The sequence below is a fragment of the Saccostrea echinata genome, unplaced genomic scaffold, assembly GCF_033153115.1.
Source record: "Saccostrea echinata isolate AGI-Se365-2 ecotype Australia unplaced genomic scaffold, CSIRO_AGI_Sech_v1 ptg000009l, whole genome shotgun sequence".
NCBI classification, from domain to species: Eukaryota; Metazoa; Mollusca; class Bivalvia; order Ostreida; family Ostreidae; genus Saccostrea; species Saccostrea echinata.
Window position 1 is genome coordinate 33985332 of NW_026889758.1, and position 22613 is coordinate 34007944.

The 22613-nt window shown below is 31.7% G+C and overlaps 1 protein-coding gene across 1 annotated transcript in view; it reads left to right on the forward strand.

The window, feature by feature from the left end:
* Window positions 1–22613, forward strand: part of LOC133182246 (rap guanine nucleotide exchange factor 4-like) — a 65823-nt gene that overhangs the window by 42756 nt on the left and 454 nt on the right. The window contains exons 9-27 of the mRNA XM_061317010.1: window positions 10080–10225; window positions 10792–10868; window positions 11124–11191; window positions 11413–11491; window positions 11900–12012; window positions 12270–12358; window positions 12466–12544; window positions 13459–13609; window positions 13959–14053; window positions 14313–14446; window positions 14694–14843; window positions 15140–15237; window positions 15687–15812; window positions 19239–19417; window positions 19612–19702; window positions 20582–20720; window positions 20928–20992; window positions 21548–21602; window positions 22503–22557. Coding sequence (XP_061172994.1) covers window positions 10080–10225; window positions 10792–10868; window positions 11124–11191; window positions 11413–11491; window positions 11900–12012; window positions 12270–12358; window positions 12466–12544; window positions 13459–13609; window positions 13959–14053; window positions 14313–14446; window positions 14694–14843; window positions 15140–15237; window positions 15687–15812; window positions 19239–19417; window positions 19612–19702; window positions 20582–20720; window positions 20928–20992; window positions 21548–21602; window positions 22503–22557 — 1989 coding nt within the window. The remainder of the gene's footprint in view (window positions 1–10079; window positions 10226–10791; window positions 10869–11123; window positions 11192–11412; window positions 11492–11899; window positions 12013–12269; window positions 12359–12465; window positions 12545–13458; window positions 13610–13958; window positions 14054–14312; window positions 14447–14693; window positions 14844–15139; window positions 15238–15686; window positions 15813–19238; window positions 19418–19611; window positions 19703–20581; window positions 20721–20927; window positions 20993–21547; window positions 21603–22502; window positions 22558–22613) is intronic.

Here is a 22613-nt window from a genome sequence, read left to right on the forward strand (position 1 = left end):
TAGATAATTGGATGATGAAGGTTACAACATGCATAGAAATTGTCCAATCCTCTGATAATGGTTCATCTAAATCATGAAATATAGTTTTTTTCAAATAGAATAAAAATATTGTGAATTAAAAAAAGGTTATCTTTTTCTTTTCTTTCTCTCTCCTTTTTCTGCCTTAATGACATAAATGCCACATAAAGCATCATCTCTCACGGGAACTTGACCCCTGCGAGATGAAATTCATAATTTCAGGAACTTTGATGAATCGTTCATGAAAATTCATGATGTATTCATGACTGGTTCATGACTGGTTCATAAAGATGGTTCATGAATTTTATTCATGAATATATTCATAAAATGTAGTTCATGAACAAATGATGAATATATATGAATATAGGTAATTTTCAGTTTAAAAACAGAAAAAAACGTTTAGTTCAAGGTAATGAATGTTCATGAATTTTCATGAAGACTTAATTGACACAAGCGATTGCCAGAAAACACTCATAACTCCCATAATACAACTTTTGCATGCAAATGCAGTGTTGAACAAGCCCATGGTATAATCAGGTCCAGTCCAAAGACTATTTCTACCTACGTAGCTATTAATAGTAATTGATGCAAAATTGTTAATTTACGACGTAATCAATTTGTGGCCAAAATTTTGTTGTATTCATCATCAGTGTGACTGCATTTAGAAATTTGGTACTCACCATGTTGCGCCATTCAGCCGTTTGCCCACAAAATGCCAGTAATGCAAAAAGTAGGTAGAAATAGCTACTTTGGGTAGGTTTAAATACCTACGTAGCTATTAGTTAATAGACTTTGTACTGGACCTGATAATTTTTCATTTATCTACTATCTAAAAAATATAAATCATGAAATCTGTATACATTTCGTGTTTTGATTATAATTAAACAAACACTGCATCATGATAGCCAGCAATTTTTTTTTTATTAAATTACCTATGTTCCTTTATTATTTTAATTAACCAGTTACATTGAAAATGTGCTTTAAATAATCTTATTTTTCACGACGCAACGTACTTTGTTGGACCGAATTTTCTCTAATGTCAAAATTAAAGCAAGTTGTGAGAAACTGAAACAATTAAGAAAAAACTTCGTAATCTTCGTTAAAACACGTCATATATTTATTTACAACTAAAAAATTATATGTCTTATCCGTACTGTACCGTACTATTCGTGGGTCGGAACGTTAAACGCTTTATCCCCATACAAAAATATTGATGTAGTTAAAAAGTCATACTTTTTCCATGCATCGTGTCTAAATGATACAACACAGATTGCATGGTTGTGCAGTATCTATGACATGATCCACATTCGTATTTTTTTCGTCTATTCTCCCATACGTCTTCATAGTTGTTGTCCTCCCGTTCCCTCGTCCGCCATATTTGTTATGATAATACGAAACGAAGACGCTCATTGATGACGTAAAAATTTTCTTTGATTTCATTAATTGATAAAAATTATATTCATTTTTAAAATTTAATTCCAGTGAAAAAATATTCAGATAGTCTTTGTTATTTTTTTAAAATAAAAATATTGGGAATTCGAAACTATATCCTAGCTCTGCCTTACATTTTTAAGAACCCAAGTTTCCATTGGTCAAGACGAAAGGCGCAAACTTGAAACGCGCAAGACGTTGGAAATGTGAATGATAGAGTAGGAGGATCGATGTTAAAGTATTATAATTAGCGTAGTCATTCTTTGTCAGCCTCTTAAGGAAATATCAGAATACAAAGAAGGAAGAATATATATATTCAGAGGATAAATCTACTTTGCAGCCATAACTTCAGAGATTAGTGGTGAGTTACAAAAAACGGTAGGCAATCACTGATTTAATCATTTAATCAGATATCTGTCGGTAGATGTTACTCTATTTGTTAAATTATTATGCCTTTTTTAAATGAAGACTTTGCCAAACTTTGCTTTGAGTGGGGATCCAACCAAAGTAACATACATTAATTATAGATAAGCTAGTTTATCAAAAAATTCATAGGCCTATTGACCTACAACATGACAGCCAAGGGAAATAAGCAAACTTCCTCTCAGACTGCTCTATGGAAGAACTGCTACCCCTTCTAGATCTGCTTATGATGCATAAAACTAAAATTAATAAAACTTGCAAGAAAAAAATGTTTTTTTCTGTATCTTTAGCTAATGGCAGGGAAGGGGATAAAACCTAATTTTGGTAAATTTACAATAAGAATTCAAACTTTTTAAATTTAGAGTATGATTTTTTTTTGAAAGGGGGGTGGGGGTGGGGGGGGGGGTTCCTGACCACTTTTACACTTGTAATCTAATGGTGCTTTAATTGATTAGATAAGGCACATACAAAGTGTTTTGACCCAAGACTGGATGCTAATAAGAGTTGTGTAAAATGAAAATTCTAAGTTAAAAGTCATATAATTGTTTTATTGTAAATTTCTAGATGACAAGAAACATCTTGAGAAAATAAAAGAAGGAACTGGAGAACTTAACCATACATTTCAGGATGCATCAGTACGTATGAAAAGTTTCTTTTAAAGTGTAAGCCAAACAGTTCAGCTCTCTTAAGTTAATCTATTAGAATAATTATACTTTCACAAATTAAAATGATTACACAGACACAAATAGTCTATCATTGAAAATGAAATATTTTTTTTTCTAAATAGCATCCTGTTCGAGCAAATATTTTCAAGGCAAACAAATTTGCTCCTTAAAAAAAGCACCAGCTTCATCATCTGATTCAGCAACAGAAAGGCAGTCACCACCTGCCACATCACTAAATACTACAGGTAAATCAAGCAGGTTAATGTACAATAGTAACCTTTGAACTGTTTGCAGCATCTCTCTGCACTTACCTTTTTAATATCTTTTTTTTTTTTTAAAGGGAAAAAAAATCTTATTTTTGTTATAAATTGCCTGAAAATTTCTTTTAATTCTGTTTTAATAGGACACTTTCTTCAGAAAGTGACACTGAAGATTTAAACCATAAATTTAGGTCCAGGGAATCTTTAGACAAAGACAAATTAGTACTTTTCATATTTAATTATGTTATAGTGTTTAAGCCATGATAAACTTTTAAGAATCATTGTTTTAATATTGGATGACCTGTAGTCCTAGGTAAATTTATGATCCCCTTTGCAGTTTCCCCTTTGCAGTTTCGTTTGCAACTTTATGTCAATCTGTTTTGGTAAATGTAACTTTTTAGCATTACACACCAAAAGTTGCTTTTAATACTACACTTTTCAGCTAAATAAAGAGTATACTATATATTTATAGATGAATTTTTTTTAGGTGAATGTTCTTGGCAAACTTCATTATAATACCATGTTCAAGTGTAAAAATGTTAAAGTTTAAGATTTGTTGATTCTCATTAGTTAAGAAATGTAACAGAAATCTTCATGGACATTTTCAGAAAATCTTTGTTCTTGTAGGGAAAAGGGAAGCAGTTCATAAGCAATGTTGATGAGTTGAGATCAGAAGATAAGAAACTCTGCAAAAAAATCTGGGCTCTTGAAAAAACAAAAGAAAGAAATGAAAATATGAATGATATTCGATCAAAGGATCCGAATGATGAAATTCTGGAAATTCCAAATGGAGAACCAAGAAGAATCTTGGAATTGACCATTTCTGCTCGAAAATGCTTGAAAGCCCTCAAAGCTGTTGCCCTATTGCTAAACAGACTTTTCTCCTACACTGGAATTAAAAACTGTTCCATTTCTGGCGAAAAAAAACAACTTTGAATTATGCTGAGGAAGGACCCCGCCCTCCTCTTGACCAAGTAAGGTTTAGGATTCTACAAAGAGTCGTGTTTGAAATTTTTCATAATTTTACCAGGAATAAACTACATGTACACGAGAAATTCAAAACATTCAAAAAGTTGCAAGTAAGTGGTAAGGCAATTGTAAAGCCTTCAATTCTATGAAAATGTGTTGCCATTTGAATGCTGTTTTTTTTAATTGTTATTAAAAGAAGAGGGAGCTCAAATTCAGCTAATATCAGTTCTTTATGTCTGTCTGTAAACAGTGTTTCAAGATACTTCAACTCTTTCTAGTTTGTCACTTTAAATATTAAATAAGAGTAAAATAAGACATACATGTATATATAATTATGGATATCAACTTATCAGAGTTGTTTACTTTAAAAAAAAAAAACATTTAAAGACATTTTGTTGCCATTGTTGGAAAACAAACAGAAATTTTGTGAAATCTTTCAAGATGCTGTATTATAAAATATCTTCTTTTACAGTTTTTTGCTTGATTAGACTTCTTGCATTTTCATGAATAAAAGTGAATAGTACAATTGCATTTTTGTATACAAATAAGCAAGAATATTCATGAATAGTTCATGAATTTTATTCATTCATGAACATTCCTGAATAAATTTTAAAAATTATTCATGAACAGTTCATGAAGATGCAATGAACTTATTATTGGACAATTCTTAAAATGATGAATCTTCATGAATATGACTCTTCATGAATTATTCATGAAAAAATATATTCATGAATATTCATCAACTTTCTTTCATGAATAAAAATTCATGATTTGAAAATGTCCAATAATAAGTTCATAGGATCTTCATGAACATTTCATGAACATTTCATGAATAAAATTCATGAATAATTCAAGGAAAATCATGAATTATTCATGATCATCTCGCAGGGGAAGGAAGTTTAATTCTGTGGGGTAGTGTTTAGCACTGCAGTTAATTATAGTGCTGAAAATCAACCTCTATAAAGATAAAGAGCTGGTGAATTCTCAATAAAAAGCTCAATTTGGCCATTAAAGTAGCATCAAAACAAAAAAAGGAAGGAAAAGAAAATAAGAGAGAACTTTTGCTCTACTTTACCATGAAAGGGAAGAATGAGAAAAAGTCTTAATTTTTGAACTTATCGGATACTGTATATTTTGACTTTTTGTTTAAAATGGTTATGTTAAATTTGACGCAAAACTCAGAGATATAACTTCTATACTAAATTATCAGTATCTAATTACTTAAGATAAAGTTTTAAGCTTGTAGAATCAGTTTGTGTGTTGTAGTGTTATAAAAAAAATACCTTCATATTAACACATGCTAACATTAAAAAATATTAAGCAAATTAAAGCCTTATGATAATCACTAGATAGATTTGAAATCAATTTTAAAATTCTTTCTTTTCGTCTCATAAAAAACTAAAACTTTGAGATACGGTTTTCCATGACCATTACATATGACAATTGATAAGACATATGTCATATAATTGTACAAAAAATGAACGCTATGCCAATCAAAAAATAAGCAAATAACAAAACAAAATGATGTAGGGAAAAAAAGTGTTCAACAGCTTAACTTGAACCTAAATAATCATACTGCAAAAAAAAAAAAAATTATCTATATAATGATCTTATTCTGAATAACATGAAGTGAACATTATAAGAAAGAGAATTAGCAGATTTAATGTTATATTCCAATAATTTTCATCAGTTTTACAGATCTACTATAGGATTTCAGCTTTCCCACATTGTCAACTTTCCCTATTTATGTAGTTGTATCACTTGCATATGATATTTATATCTCTCAGCTGATTTGGTTAGCAGGAGCATGTTCTGTGTAAAATCAATTTTTAAACTGACACAGGCTAGTGACAAATGAGTTGATGTTATAGTGTTTTCTACAATCTCATTTAAAATCAGCATTTCACAAATTCTATGGTCATTATAATGACATTGTTTGCAAATACAACCTATTGTTGAGTTTATCAATTTTTAAATCATATTTTTAGCTCACCTGAGCCGAGGGTTCAAGTGAGCTTTTCTGATCAAAATTTGTCCTTTGTCGTTGTCAATGTTGTTTTCACTATTTCAACTTCTTCTCGAGAATCACTAGGCCAATTTCAACCAAACTTGCCACAAAGCATTCTTGGGTAAAAGGGGATTTAAGTTTGTTCACAGTAAGTGCTACACCCTCTTTCAAGTGGAGATAATTAAGAATTCATGAAAATTTGGGTGCATCTTTAAATCTTCCTCTCAAGAACCACTGGGCAAGAAAAGATGACTTATAGGTGGACTGACTTATGGGTGAGTATATACGGTAGTAGCCAGAGACAGGAAAGGAATGGTTGCAACAACTAGCCTTTGGGATTGTAAAATTTTAAGTCAAACCTGGAAAGAATCTTTTCATGCTATGCATGAGTTCTGATCCACTCAGACACATGAAAATGGGTAGATAAGAAGTCTAGCATAGTTTCCAGACAATAGTTCTAAAACAATGGTAAGTTTAATTTTTTTAGTCCCTTTATGTCCATCAAAGAAATAAGCACTTAAACTGCTGGCTCCTGGATTCCTGAGAACACATGGACTGGTTCTCAAGTCTATCAGACAGGGGACCAGATATGAAAAGGTCTTCATTTAATGGCTAATTGATAGATTGATATGCCAATTCCCCCGATTATCTCAAGTGACTGGACAACAGACATAACCTTTAATAGAGGGAACATGAGCTTAATGTTCTGCTTTTTCAAGATATTAAGCATAATTTTCTAGATTATGAACAAAGAATAATTGAGGATAGTTTGTTCATTTAAATTATGTTTTTGTCAGTGATATATTCAGATAAGCTTAAAAATATTCAAAAATAAGAAATTATGCTCATGAGATTTTTTATATTCTTGTATATTGAAATTTGTCTGATTTCTTGATGGCTTAAAGTTTGTCATGGTTCATTTAGTCTTTTTAATTCCGAAAATCTTGCAGATTCAAAGAAGTAGAATAATTTAGTGTTTTACAATACTTAATTTCTTTTAAAAATGCACATATTACACATCTTGTTTACACGATGAAGCAATTGACTCATTGAGATCCATCAACTGTGACAAACTATGGATATAGAAATCTATGATATGACAAGCAATAGTCTGTGGTTTTTAATTAAAGAAAGCAATTACCACATAGTACATATATTTATTAATAAATCAGATATATCCACCAAAATATTGTACTACAAGTGTATTTGATTGGTAGAAAAAAGTTATACTTTTATAGTTTTAAGCTGATCTTAACCAAATTAAATGGCTAAAAAAATGGAGTAGCTTGAGTGCTGGGTTATGTAATGAAAAGATGGAATTACAGAAGGTGAAGGGTAATGAAGAAAAATTGTAGTCTTTGACATGAAGGCAAAAAAAATGTCTCAGTGCAAGTGACAGATTCTTAAAGTCATGTTTCATGTAATTTTCTCTTAAATCATTAAAGAAGAGTAGAGTTGTTTAAATGAACACTGTAGAGATGTTCATCTGTTGTTATGTACAATTTTCCCACCTACATGAATATACTTCCATTCTTTAAAACTGGTTAATTGCAAGATGCCTTATTTGATGCTCGTTTTGAAGACTGCAAGTTCAAACACTTCAAAACAACAAAGGAAGGAGCTCAGTTTTTATGCAAGAAAAAGCCATTGATCTTTAAAGTTATTCAGTACAATTTTCTTAGGCTTTTTTCATTCAATTGATGATGTTGCAGAATAGTTTCAACCTCACAGTAAATTATTCTTTATTTGTCCAGCAAAAAAGTTTGTAGTTTGTTTTCTTGATTTAACAAGAAAATGATCATGATGATAAAGAACTATGAATTTCAGAATATTAAGAAGCACTTAGCAGCAGCAAACTCAATATAGGCAATATATATATACATATTTTTCATCCTATGATGAACCCCTGGTATTGATTTCACCTTCCTGACTTTTAGAGCAGGTCTTTTTATAAGTTAACTGTAAGTCCTTAATTCTTGGGCCAAACATTAAGAGATTAAGTGCTTAAATGAAAGGACATATCAAAGTTATTTGGAGGGTCCATCCCCAAGGAAAATTAAGCCCTATCTGGATGAATCATACAAGAACGATCCATCTAGGGGTGCTTTGTACCACTCTTATGCAGATGCTGCATCTTAAATATTCTTTGGATGAGTGGCTGGATTATTTGTTTTCCCAATCCCAAGTATATACAAGCCTTATCTTCAAATAAATTACATGGTATCCAAGGATTCCTGCTACCATATTGCTGTGGATAGTTTCTGATCTCTATTTTTCATATTGAGTGGTCAAATTAAAGATTTGAGTGCTGGTCCATTCTCAAATTTAAGTGAGTCCCCTATGAACGAAAGGAATTTTCATGAATCATAGAATAATGCTAAAATAAATAGCCCTCATCACCAGGGTGAAGGATGTGGTGGAAGATGAGCTATGTAGCCCATAGGCCTCTTGTTTATATGTGTATAAATATGCCATTGGGCTAAATATCTCATTAGAGAGAGATATATATGTTGTATAAAGGAATAACAACTTACATACAGGGTTAATGATGACTGATTTATTGAGTGATCTCTCTACAGGGATGAGATCATATCATGTAATGTTCTGCTGGTGATGGGAGGTTTAATCTATTATATGTGATATTGTGCATACAGCTGTCATGTGACAGATTTCTGGTACATACATAAATGTGTGTGTATATATTTTATTTAGAATTTTGGCATATATCATTTTATGCATATTGCAATATTTATTTAAACAATAAGTATTCTTTGTTGTGTTATACAGGATATAATGGTTGCAATTTTAAAGAAAAGATACATAACCCACAGTCAAATAAATTTGGCCTATCTTATGGTCATATAATTATTGTGTTTAAAAAGACAAATTGATGCAAAAATGAGAAAATTAGTGGGAAGGGGGAATAGAATTTTTGCATTGATCATGCAAATTTTGTTCAATTCTTTTAAGTTTTAGGATTAATGAAATCGCAGGTTTCAGAACCAAGAAAATAATCTACTTTAGCTGCAAAAACAAAAACAAAAAAAACAAACAAACTATTGTATGGCCCATTGCAAAAATATTGCTTACCTCCTTTCTGATCATATGCATGTGTAGAAAACATAAGTCACCATGGCTTCAAGTCCCTAGAAGTGGAATGTTTGTATAGACCAAGGATTATGAATCCACAAAAAATAATCTGAACATATTCTTCACCTTTGCATGCTCAGATTCCATGTTTTTAAACAATTAATTTTTACACTGTTAGTAAAAGTTGAAATCAAAACTTTAATTGCTCATATTTTTATAATTTTTCTTTATTTATGATACAAATATCACAAAATATATGATAACAACCCGCTTTGTCTCTTTAATACATTGGGTACATGAAATATCACTTATTTTAAAGTATCAACTTTGTGTTTTGTACATTAAAGTTTAACAGGCATCCCTAGTTTATGACAGTAGTTAATGTCCTGTGATTATGTGGTAATTTTGAACTCGGTCATTATGTGCAATACAGCCATGTAGGTTTTGTGTGGAGAGTTCATTGTAAAAAAAAAATGTTTACATTGAATTTAAATTTTTTTGTTTTTGTTTTGTTAGGAATTTTGTTTATGAGTCTTCTTTTATGTTGTGAGTTAATGTAATAAGTCATTATATTATATTGGATGTAATACAAGTTCTACCCCATGCACCATTCTCTCAATCTGAAGGTACAACATAGATACAAACTTTGAAAATCATATATCAGTGCACTGATATGAAACTCATTGAGTTATTATGATGAGACTAAGCTGCAGATCAAGTTGAGCGTAATGGCCCTTGGATATTTTTAAGATTCCATGAAAATTTTATTTGTGCCCCCTCTCTCTCCTTCTTTCTAGTTTTTGTCAAAGTTACTTGTGTATGTTCAAGATATATTCATTTGGTGAATATCCTCCTAAGCTCAACATGTTCATGTACATTATATTAAGAATTACATTTAATGCTTAGCTGGCTTATTTAAGTGAAAATTAATTTTACGCCTGGATTTTTCTCTTTTAGATCAGCGATATTAATGAGTATGTTACCTTAATTAGACTCCATCATCGATGTGGATGAAATAACTTTTGTTTTTTTATGCAGCCCTTTAGTCACAAAAAATTCAAAATATTTCTGAATAAAAATACCATTTACTTGAACACACTGGGTCTAAAATAAATGATTTCTTTCTCAAATACAAAATAGTATTCGAGGCTCAGAAATCAATGAATAATTAATTTTGTACAAATCCATTCTGTTTAATTTCCTGTCTTTTTTTAGACCCAATGACAGGACTTTGGATGATTTGGAGATTATCTATGAGGAGTTACTTCATATTAAGGCCTTGTCTCATCTGTCTACAAGTGTCAAGCGGGAGTTAGCTAGTGTACTGGTGTTCGAGTCTCATGCCAAGGCAGGCACTGTGTGTATGTATTCCCAATTTCCACAAAAAAGGATGAAAGGAAAACTTTGAAATTATTCAGATTGTGCCATTAATTTATTTTTGTTTTCCAGTGCTTCAATGGAGATTTATGTGTATAATAATGGTATTTATTTGTTTTCAAAAAAAGAGACCAAAAATTATTTTTAGCAACACAAAGATCTTAGAATGCTACGATTGCCTTAAGGTCATCGATATTCTGATAAGAGGGATAACTCTTAATGACATAAATGTCTATTATTCCTTTATGAATTTGTTGAAATGTCTTTTTTGTCCAATTTTGCCTTGCAAGCTTTGCTATAATTGTTTGTATTTTACTTAAAAAAAGATTTCTTTCAGAAAATCATAAGAGTTAAAGCAACATTTTATATGAGTGAGCAGAGGGTGTATGAACCTTAACTTTTTTCTCTTACTCTTATTTCCATCAGGTTATTGATTTCTCTTATCTGATATGTATGTAAAAATATTTATAGGTAATAACATCGATTGACAAAATAAAATCAATTTGATGCTCATTACAGCTGTGAATAATTTTCTCATTTGAACTTTTAGTGTTTAACCAGGGAGATGAAGGAAAATCTTGGTACATCATTTTGAAGGGCTCAGTCAATGTGGTCATATATGGCAAGGTCTGTATTGATTTAAAAAAGAGAGAACTTGTTATTCAAAGAGAGGTAACTCTTTATCTGACAGCAATTTTATTAAATTCTTGCCAAATTAAAAAGATATCAATGCAAAAAAAAATTTGCAAAATTCAAATTTATCAAAGACATTTTCTCATCCAAGTATTAATTAATTATTCATCCAATGATAAGACTAGTAATCTGTATTCTTTTTAAGTTCATAAAGAGGAAGGTTTGTACGGAAGACAATATATTTTGTAGGGTGCTGTTTGTACCCTCCATGAAGGGGATGATTTTGGGAAGCTGGCTTTACTAAATGATGCTCCTAGGTAGTGTACTTTTTCTGCTTTGTCATTGTCTCTCATGTTTTATAAATACCTGTTTCAAATTTATTTCAAAAATTGTATCGCATCAATGCAAACATCTTATAAACCATGAATCAGTAAAAGTGAGTATAATAAAGGTACATGTAATTTTTTTCAATCTGTACCTTACTAACTTAATTATCCTTGAATCTGCCCTATTTGTTATCCCCAGCATCTCTTTACAGGGCAGCCACCATCGTGTTGAGAGAAGACAACTGTCATTTTCTCAGAGTTGATAAAGAGGATTTTAACAGGATATTAAGGGTAAAATGATTTATTCAAACAGAAACAAATATTGTAATAATTTAAGTTTTAGTATATAGAAGTCAGAGAGAATTTAAGATTTAAAAAGATAACAGATACCATATAAATAGAAATTTTAGCGAGGATTTAATTTTGGCATTTTTAGTGAGGGTATTGAGATCGCTAAAATTGACTATCGCTAACAATTCATACTGCATTGGAGGTTACCATTGTCTATCTAGGCGTCATTAAATCGCTAAAATTACTTCTTGCTTAAAATACTTATTTTTAAGGACAAATTGCTAAATTTGCATCTTGCAAAAAATTCCACTTAATATATGGTATTGTATACAGGCACTAGTATTAGTGAAAATAGAAAAATGTTGACATTTGGATAAAAAGTTTGTATTTTAAATTTTTTTTTTTCAGGATGTAGAAGCAAACACTGTGAGATTAAAGGAACATGGGCAAGATGTCCTGGTTCTTGAAAAGATTCCCACAAAATCCCAAGCAGCAGATGGAACTATGCAATCACACTACAAGTAAGAAACACTTTAAAAAGGCTAATGTCAGAGGGTGATTGCACTTTGTAGTGTAAAATGCCCTTGGACATTCCTCCTTGACCTAGGCTGTTTTTGGTTTTCTGTGTAGAAGAGGTATAAAACAGTCTCAAATGAGACTTGAACCCAAGGCCTCTGGCACACAGGACCATTGCTCTAGTCCATTGTACTCCAATAAAATTACTACTGTGTGAATCATACAAAGAGAAATAATTCAACTTAGTCATGGCTTATTTCAGGTATTCAGTTATGGCAGGTACTCCAGAGAAGATGCTGGAACACCTACTGGAAACCAGACTAGACAATACAAAATCTGAGGAAACCACAGGTCAGACTCAATAATGATTGGTCAAAGCTACAAACTGACCCTTAAATTTTACTGTAGTTGATTGTGAATGCTGATGACTGTTAAGTGTATTGTTAATGAATTTTCAGACAGCTTCCTGGAGGACTTTCTTTTAACTCATGTGATATTTATGCCAACAGAAAAGCTCTGTCCAGCATTGCTCTCATAGTATCCTTTTATATCTCTGTTAAGAATTATAGTGGATATGCTGTAAGTAGCTACCCAAGTGAAACTTTTAACCGATTTTTATTCATGTTCAAGAAATGTCCATGAAATTGCGATCTTGCCCTACTCGTGAATATTTATCACTGCAAACTATTTATTTCGTCGTGGATTTATTTAGAATATTTCCCAAGATGAGCCTAAGTCACGTAAATAAGTCATCATGGATACCGGTAGATTTCAAACTGAAAAGTCATGAATAAAAGTTGTCACAAATAATAGTTGGTTTACGGTACTTGTATAACCTGTGTCGGAACAGTTTATGCTTTTTTTTATAACCCCTTTGGAGTTTATAAAGTGGTAAACTGCCACAACCCAGGTTATACAGTATACCTTGGGTTGCAGTTTCTCATAGGAAAGTTATCAATTACATTCAAACTACTTGTAGATGTATAGATTCAGAGAGTGGCTTTCCTTTACACTGAATTGAAGCATTATTTCAAAGATCTTTTTTTCAAAACAATATTTTATTCACAAAAGTGAATGGAATTGGGCAGCAGACAGGGTCTATTTTAGCCCTCTCCCAATTTTGTTTTAAGCCCTCTCACAAATTTAAGTTTCTGGAGCAGGTTCATTCTCAAGTAACTATAGGCCATATGCTGACCAAAGTTGCACAAAAGATGCATTTAGGGATGCAAATTGCTAGAAAATTTATTTGGTGTGAGTTATGATGGATAACATTTGTCAAGGTGAGCTTTAATCTCGTAGTCTATGCTTTGCTTTATATTTTGCATATACATGTAGAAATAACATGTTAGTGTGTTGAGTTTAAAATGTTTGTTTTACCACCCACTATATTTACAAATGACATGCATGTATACAGTCTCCATGAGTGAGTTTTCCCTTACACTGTGTATAAGTTATGATGCCAAGTCCCTAAAGACGGAGGAACAGGATGCTGGAGACTATGGAGTGACCCAGAAAAGAAGTGTCATACAATTTGTACATGAGTGGCACAACCTGGCCAGGGACATTTTTAATGAAGAAGAGCAGATCCAGGCTTTTCTACAGGTAAATCTTCTGGCTGTAGATCTGTCAGTGTTGATTGGCTTCAAGAAATAGTCAGAAATCATTTATAACAGAGATTAGATTTGTATAGTTTATCCTACTTAAATTAATATTTAATATTCCTTTATGTCGATCTGGAGTGAGTAAGACAGCATATAGAATTCATAGCAGAAAACAAAACCAAATATCCTAATAATCTTTCATATGGTTTCATATACCTGTATCTAAATCCTTTAAGAGTTTAGTATATAATTATCTTCATGATTGTATATATTGATTATTACACTTTTTGATGTAAAATGAAAATATGAGTTTTCTTCCTCTTTATTTTTTTTCTGTTGGTCATTTGTAGGAATTACACAGTTATGTGGATGAAGACTGTGCTTGTTTTCCTTCCCTGGCTTCAGAACTAACAGTATTGGAGAGCATGATGACATGTATGAAGGGGTAAGTACAGTGTCCCTATGACAGCTTGATATCTGTAAAATGTACGTCAGAGTAATGGTCTGGGAATCATTTTTGTAACTTGTTATTTTTGGCTTTGCTTTATCATTAGGAGGTTAAAAAAACTCATGTTGCAACTTCTACTCAGTATCAGTACATAAAGCTGTTTTCCATTTGTTACCTCACTCCGTCGTTCTCAGTAAAGGAGATTAAAAATATTAATATTGTAACTTCTTTCAGGTGTCTCATTTTATTTTTTCAGTTATCAGTATATAGAAAAGCCTGAAGTAGGCAAGCGAAGAATTTCTCCTAGTGTAATGCTAACAAAGAAGATGGCCAATGAATTATATATAGACAGCATTAACAAGAAAGAGCCAATCAAAGCCACAGATGAAAGTTAGTTACTGTTGCATATTTTAAAATCATGTCAATAGCATGAGATCCCATATGATAAACAGGATAAATATATTATAAACAATTTCTATAAATTTTTAAGCAATGCAGTTTAGTAAAGTTGATACAGAGATACCAATTATAAACAACTGAGTTAATGCAAAACAAACTTGCTAAGTTCATGTTTGAGAACACTTTTTCTGGTATTGTTAATTGCACAGGTTTTTACATATATTGTATGTATTTGTAGATATAGTCAAGATTTATTGTGCGGACCACACTTACAGCACTCTACGTCTACCAATGAACTCCTCTGTGTACACACTCATAGAGCATGCTCGGGAAAAACTCGGACTTGGTTCAGATGATCTTGTTCTTTGTGAGATAAAATCCTCAGGAGGTAAAAAATTACTAAATGTCTATCTTAAACTGCATAAAGAAAGGTGTTTAAGTGAAATGAGCTGAAATAAAAGTCTGGGATATCAAGGATTTCCTGATATTGAGGTTAAAATACATTAGGAAAAAGAGGCTTGAATTTCCAACTCACATCAACATATCAGTAGTAGACGACAGAAACATGAGAGTGAGCTATAATTATGATTCCACTACATTTATTAATCCTTATTAGAAGTAATACATAACTTGTAGTAAAGATTCAAAAGGTGCATACGTTTATTTTATGTTGCATATTTGTAGATAGGGTTGTCTATAAAGAAGAAGACCTCTGTGTAACAACAGGTCTGAGTCTAAATGGTCTCTTGTTCATCTCCCCCAGGAAACACTTAGATGCTTTAGTAAGTACATCAATGTTCATTTGCAAACTATTGGATACATGTAGTTATGTTCAATACTTTTAAACATAAACAATCTGGAACATGTTTCTTGTGAGTAGCATGACTCAGATAGATACTGAATGTTTAGATACTGAAACATAATTAATTTTTCAGTAATGTAATTTCAAAGTTATTTATACTTTCAAGAAAAATTAACATGAGAAACTCTCCAAGCTCAATCCAGAAATATTTGCTTATATTTAGTTTATATGTATCCATAATTAATTATACTGTAAAATCTGCACTGAGTAATCGACTATAGTTTGGAACCTCTGTGGATAAACAACTCTGAAGTTGTTAGAGGCTATGAATATAAATTATTTTCAATGTTCCCATCCAATTCTTGTTGATTTATAATGATATGAGAGTTTTGTTGATTGATGATGATGAGTTATCTTCCCTGATTACAGACTCCCCACCCTGAACAGGAGGGACCATCCATAGGGACTGCCAACACCCTGGAACTTCTCAGCACAAAAGAAATAGCATATCACATGACATTACATGATTGGCAACTGTTTATATGTGTACAAGAAGTAAGTATCTTCAATAAACACAAATAAAGGCTGTTCAAAAAATTGTCTGTGGGGGTTGTTGTAAACTTTTAAAATTATTATACCCCCCGCAATCGAAGTTTAGGGGGGGTATATTGGAATCACCATGTCCGTCTGTCTGTCCATCTGTCCGTCTGTCTGTAGACGAGATTTTGTCCAGAGCATTTCTCGGAAACTATTGCATAGATTTGTCTGAAAATTTGTACACTTATTATTCACCATATGAAGGTGTGCACCTGGTATTTTCATCATGATTGAATAATTTTTCTGCATTTTACAAGTGTTTTTTCATATTTATTATGTGGTTTTGTCCTGACCTTTTCTCAAAGTCTATTTCATAGAATTGTATGAAAATTTGTATACACTCATTATTTACCATATGAAGATGTGCACCTGGTATTTTCAACATTGTTTGATAATTTTTCTGCATTTTACAGGGTTTTTTTTTTTTCATTTTTATTGACTTAGTCATTTTGGGTTTATTTCTAAGGTTTGAGACATTGAATCTGGAACATCTGTACAAAAATGTGAACTACAGCTTAAAACTATTCATTAAAACAACAACAAAAAATCATCAAGTATTAAAAACAATTTTTATATCACACAGCAGATAGTGTAAATCCATTTGTCCCTTGGGAGTAATGAGTGGACATGCATCCAGTTAGAGATAAATTAATGAGTTCAGTGTGGGAAGTTGTTAGGGCATCTCTGATCAAGCAGGTCTTATCTATATCTCCTGGGAATTTAAAGATCTCTGTTCTTTAATTCTCTTAATTGTAATTTATTGTCTGTCATAGTGCATAGTTACTGGATGACCAGCCTTTTATTTTTAAAATGAATTTGATATAAAGTTATCAAGATTAATTTGGTTTTGTAATTAATTGATTTTTTTTTTCAACAATCAATTTGCAGTGTCATGTCTCAAAAAGATGACAGATAGCTGCAATTTATTTTTTCAATGTATTAAAAAAAAACAATGTAATTACAATGTATTGGTATTGATGTTTTATTAGGTTGTTCCTTGGTTTCATTCATTAAAAAAATATAATGAGCAATTATTTTTTCACTCTAAATGTTTATAAGAAAATTGTGAACACCTCTTATATCCATAAAATATTAGTGATTTGGCACCTCTGAAAAACCCAGCGGGGGGTATTTGTCCCTTTTGGACAGTTCTAGTTTCATCTTCTTCTCCAAAACCAGTGGGCCAGTTTCAATCAAACTTGGCACAAAATAGTCTTGGGTAAAGAGAATTCAGATTTGTTCAGCTAAAAGGCTATGGCCCCCTTCCAAGGGGAGATAATCAAGAACAGGCAAACATAGGAATGCCTCATTTAAAAATCTTCTCAAGAAACACTGGGCCGGAAAAGATGACACATAGGAAAGCTTCTTGACGTATATGTATTGTAGATTCAAGTTTGTTCAAATCACAGCCATTGAATAGGGGCATAGCAGGGGATAAATTTTTACATTGAGTATGTAGAAGGAAAAATCATTAACATTTTGCTTCTTAAGATCAGCAGGACCATAATTATTGATATCAATATACCGGTACAAGGATCCTCAGGTAGTGCATATTCAAGTAGTTTGAATCATGGCACAATAGGGGATTGTGAAGATTCATATTGATCAAGCCATTTCCCCTGAAACAAGGGTGATGCTGAGAAAGGGATTCCAAGTTTTGCACAAGATTTTTGAGGGAATTAAGATTTTTCATGGAAATAAAAAAGGATAAAATCTGAAGAGCAGGAGAGCCAAAGTAACCCAGGTGAATGTTGAGGCCTATGGGTCTCTAATTTATGAAAACAGAATAATTTTTGAAAAATAGATAAGACTACAAAAACAAATTTTTAGTTTCTCCTTCCCACCTGTGCCTCTCAAAGAGTTCCACTCCATCATTTTTTTTTTATTTCGGTTCAGAAATTAAAAAAAGGAAAGAGATTATATTAAAATAGAGAAATGTAATCAGGATACCAAAAAAAAAAAAAAAAAATCAGAACATAAGAGCACATTAGTATTCCAAAATTAAAATGGTTATTAAAGCTACATTTTTTAGGCACATTGACATCATTGATTTAAAAAAAATCTGAGTTTTTTTTTTTATCGAAAAGGAATTATATGTGTATTTCAAAGAATGAAATATGAAATCCATCAACAATCCCACTTTTTCTGCAAGTTAAGATGAAAATCTAAATATTAAGTTTATGTGGCCTAGCTTAGATAATCCCCATATTTCAAATATGAAAGAAAAACCACCCTTCAGAATGTTTAAGATGCGAATTGTTAGCAAATTGTTACTTAATCTATTTGTAATTATTATGCAAAAACCAAATTTCTGAGAATGGGTAGCAGCCATATTATACATTTTTCATTGTTACAAGTTTATGAATTTAAAGCTCTACTGCTTTAAACAAAGTTTGTAGTAATGATGATGGATTAAAACATGGCTTGATGATTTTGAAGCCTTTTCTATTTTTGGCTCACCTCAATGTGTTTGCGCTATACCTCAATCATTAGCATCGGTGTCCCAGTTAAAGTTTTAGAAACAACTCCATTCCCCAGTAGCTATAAGCCCTACATGGACCAAACTTGCATGGATGATGCATCTAGGGATGCACACTATCACGCATGCTTTAGATGCTTGATCTGACCTACATTTTCTGGATGATTGACCAGATTAAAGTTTTAGGAGCAGGTACATTCCAAAGTAATTATAAGCCTTATTTGGATCAAAGTTGCGTGGATGACAGATGTAGGCATGCTCACTACCAGACTGTTTTTCGGATTCTGGATATCTTGACCTACATTAGACCAAACTTGCTTGGAGGATGTATCTAGGGATGCAAACTACAAGAATTGTTTCAGATGCTGGATCTGACCTACATTTTCTGGATGAGTGAACAGATCAAAGTTTTTACAGCAGGTTCATTCCCAAGTAACTGTGGATGATGCACACTACTATATTTGCTTCGGATGTTGGATTTAACCTAAATTTTACTACCAGACTAGCTTCATATGCTGGATCTGACCTACATTAATTGAAGCAGGTTGAGCTGATCCTTTCAAGTAACTTTTTGTCCCATTGTGACTGAACAAGCATTGTTATGCATGTTACTATAAGGATGCACACTATCAGATATGCTTTGGAAGCTGGATCTGGCCTACATCTACAGGGTTGTTTACAGTTAAACTTTTTGGAGCAGTTTCATTTTCAAGTATCTGTAGATCCTACTTAGACCAAACTTGTGTAGTTGTTGTATATTACCAGAACATTCATTTGGTGTGAAATTCAGTCTTACTTTTTGACAACATTTGTTGAGGTGATCTTTGTAATCTTTGATTACCTATGTTTTAGTACATGTATAAGTTTTCTTTAGGTTGTAACAAAACTCTTTTGTATTTTTTCAGTATGAGTTAATATATCAAGTATTAGGAAGATCCAACTTTAACAAAATTACAGCAAATTTAGATCTGTTTTTACGTCGATTCAATGAAGTACAATACTGGGTTGTAACGGAAATGGTTCTTGCTCAAAATGTGGGAAAACGAGTCCAGCTTCTACGCAAATTTATCAAGGTTGCAGCACAGTATGTATGCAGCTATTTACAACTTTATGAAAAACAAAATAATTGATGGCAAAAAAAATGCTTGTTTCTAAAAGAATTTGGTTTAATTAATCTAAAAAAGAATTTTCAAACAGTAGAATTTTAGTTTGAAATTTAAAAAAATAAATAGATACATATATTATGTTAATATATGTGGGTATGATTCTCTGTTTCAGCTGCAAAGAGTTCCAGAACTTGCACTCATTCTTTGCCATAGTAATGGGACTCAGTAACATTGCTGTTAGCAGGCTGTCACAGACATGGGAGGTAACTGTATTTAACTCTACACCATTGATTAACATCAAACAAAAATTGATTTAAAAAAAAATAGAAATATGTGGTAAAAAATCAAATAAAATTTGATGTACATCAATTTTCTAAGAAAAATGGGCATAACTCATCATTGCTGTGAATTTTGTGCAATTTTTCTAACCTGAAGATAGAGGAAGTAAATAAACTCTATAGAATGGCATTTTTTGAAATCGAAATATAGGTCAAATTTTGTCTATAAACTCTTAATGTATTTATTTTTCATTGCATTTAGTACTGAATTACTAAAACTAAAACATAATCTAAAGGATTTTTTTTTTCTTCATCTAACTCTGAATTCACTGACCATTATGTTTAAAGTTAACATTTCCAAAAATTACGAAACAAATCTAAACATCCATCTCATATTGATATCATCTATGAGAATAAATGAACTATTAAATAAGATCATATCAAAATTTTAAACCAGATTATGCTACTTAGAAAAAGAAGAAGTTTTCTAATTTTCTCAGGAAAATATTGGATGGATTTAAAGAGTTATGCCCCTTTCTATAGTAATTTCCATAGGAAATTAAATCATGCGAAATATCATGCTTTCCCCTCATTTGATTTTTTCTAGACTTTTAACTACATATATTTCAAATATACTAGAACTTTTTAATCACAAAATAATTTCTGTTGCAGTTTAGTCTGAGGTTGAGCCAATTTTTTGAGCTATATTCACTAGAATTTTTAATTATTTCCTACAGCCACTCAGTTAAAGTGTGAATTATTCACTTAGAGTTGTTTGAGTTGTAGACAAATTACATGATAATTCATGATGTCTAAGAATAATAATTTCTTTATTGGAATCTTCTAAGTTTATGTACATTTCAGAAACTGCCAGGGAAGTTTAAGAAGATGTTTGCCGACTTTGAGACATTGATGGACCCCTCACGAAATCACCGAGTATATAGACTGTCTGTCTCCAAGCTTACCCCACCCATCATTCCATTTATGCCATTACTAATGAAAGGTTCCACATTTTAGTGAAAATGTTACAAATTCTTTTGAAAGAAAACATGTACAGATTTGTGCTTTTTCATTCCAAGAAATAATTCATTTTGTCTTTTTGACATCGATCATCATCATGTGACTGAAATTAAGTTAAGTACTGACTTGTCATTAATTAATCATGGTTAGTCTTTAAAAAACTTAGTAAGTCACAATTTTTCCATTGTAGATTTGACATTTACCCATGATGGCAACAAAACCTATTTTGATGGATTGGTCAATTTTGAGAAAATGGTATAAAAAAATTACTATACCTCATTATAATTATTCTATACAATGTGTTATCTGCTTGGTTCTAGATTATACTGTGACAGGGCCATGAAACTGTAAATTGTTTCAGAAACACTACGTTAAAATTGAAAGTGAATTTAAGAGCAGTTCCAAATTTGGAAGTTTATGTTTATTTTTAAAGTTTTTGCTTGTTTCGGTATAATAAACAATTTATTTCCTGATCATGAGGGAAACATGAAGATTTATTTAGCCAAGAAATATCATATTCCCCTCTGTCGAGGCCCACAGGGAATATGATTTTTCTTGGCTGAATAAATCCTCATACATGTATTTCCCTCATGATCAGGCAATAAATGTATAATAGTCAAGAGTCTTTCAAGGAATATTATATATGAAAAGCTACAAGTTGCATATTTCAGGTTAGAAACCATTCTTGTAAAATTTATCAACTAATTAACTCTCTTAGACTTATATGTATTGAGAAGATTTCTGATCATTTCTGTCACACTTAGTAATTAATTTATTGACATTTAAGAAAGATCTCCTTTTTTCTTTCAGCACATGATAGCTCAAACAATGAGGAATGTACGCATTTGTCGGAGTCGAAGATTAGGTACAGTGTTTACTCTTTTGACATACATGTACAAAATTGGGAGGGATCTATACAGCTAGCAACATTCTGGCCGCAAAAAAACTGCATTAATGTTCCTACACTTGGTTTAATGTAGGAAATTCACCCAAAGGAAAAGTTGACAATTTCAGGTGGACCTAATATTTACCTGTATAATGCATATAATTTAATAGGGAGGTTTACAAAAAGGGGAATGTTAAATGTAACTTTGTATATTTAGCATAACTTGAATGTTGATTGGAAGACATATTGTATAACGCACGGTTGTGTCCAGGATATAACTGTTATTATCTTAAGCTTAGGCTAACGATTTTTGGCCTGCAGGTATATATCATTTTACAGCTTCTTAACTTTTTGCAGAGTAGGATTTACTAGTTCATTTGACCAAGGAGGCTTAGCTGTGCCATTACTTTATCTTTTAAACAAGGCTTAAGATATTTGGCATATAGGCACATTACAATCATGACCCCCATGTGGCCTTGAACTTTGACCACAGAGTCAAGGCTTATGATATTTGTTATGTGGATAGATAAACAAAAGGTCATCACTCACATATACTCCTGATCCTTGACCTCAGAATCCGGTTAATTTTTGCTTGCAAAAGAGCTTTTCTTCCTGGTCCAGAAGTTTTTTTTATTATATAGTTTTCAGTTTTGGCATATGGAGGTCACGGTAAGAGGATGTAAGATGTGCCATCATTACCAGAATTAAAAATTGAACTATACTATTATGTGTAGGAAAAAGGGGTTAAGATTTTATGGAAAAACCTTTCCAGTTGCCAAACAAGTAACATTCTTTGTTGAAAGATGTTTTTATGCCATATACAAAACAGAATGCCATGCTTAGTTTAATTTCTTTATTTGATTTTTAATGATATTCCAGATCTTGAGCCCCCAACAACAGCCAAGTCATCCACAGAGGTTCAAGATTATATCAGGTTAGTCACTGTGATAAATTTATATCTTTAATACAAATGCATTTTACAGTGCATCA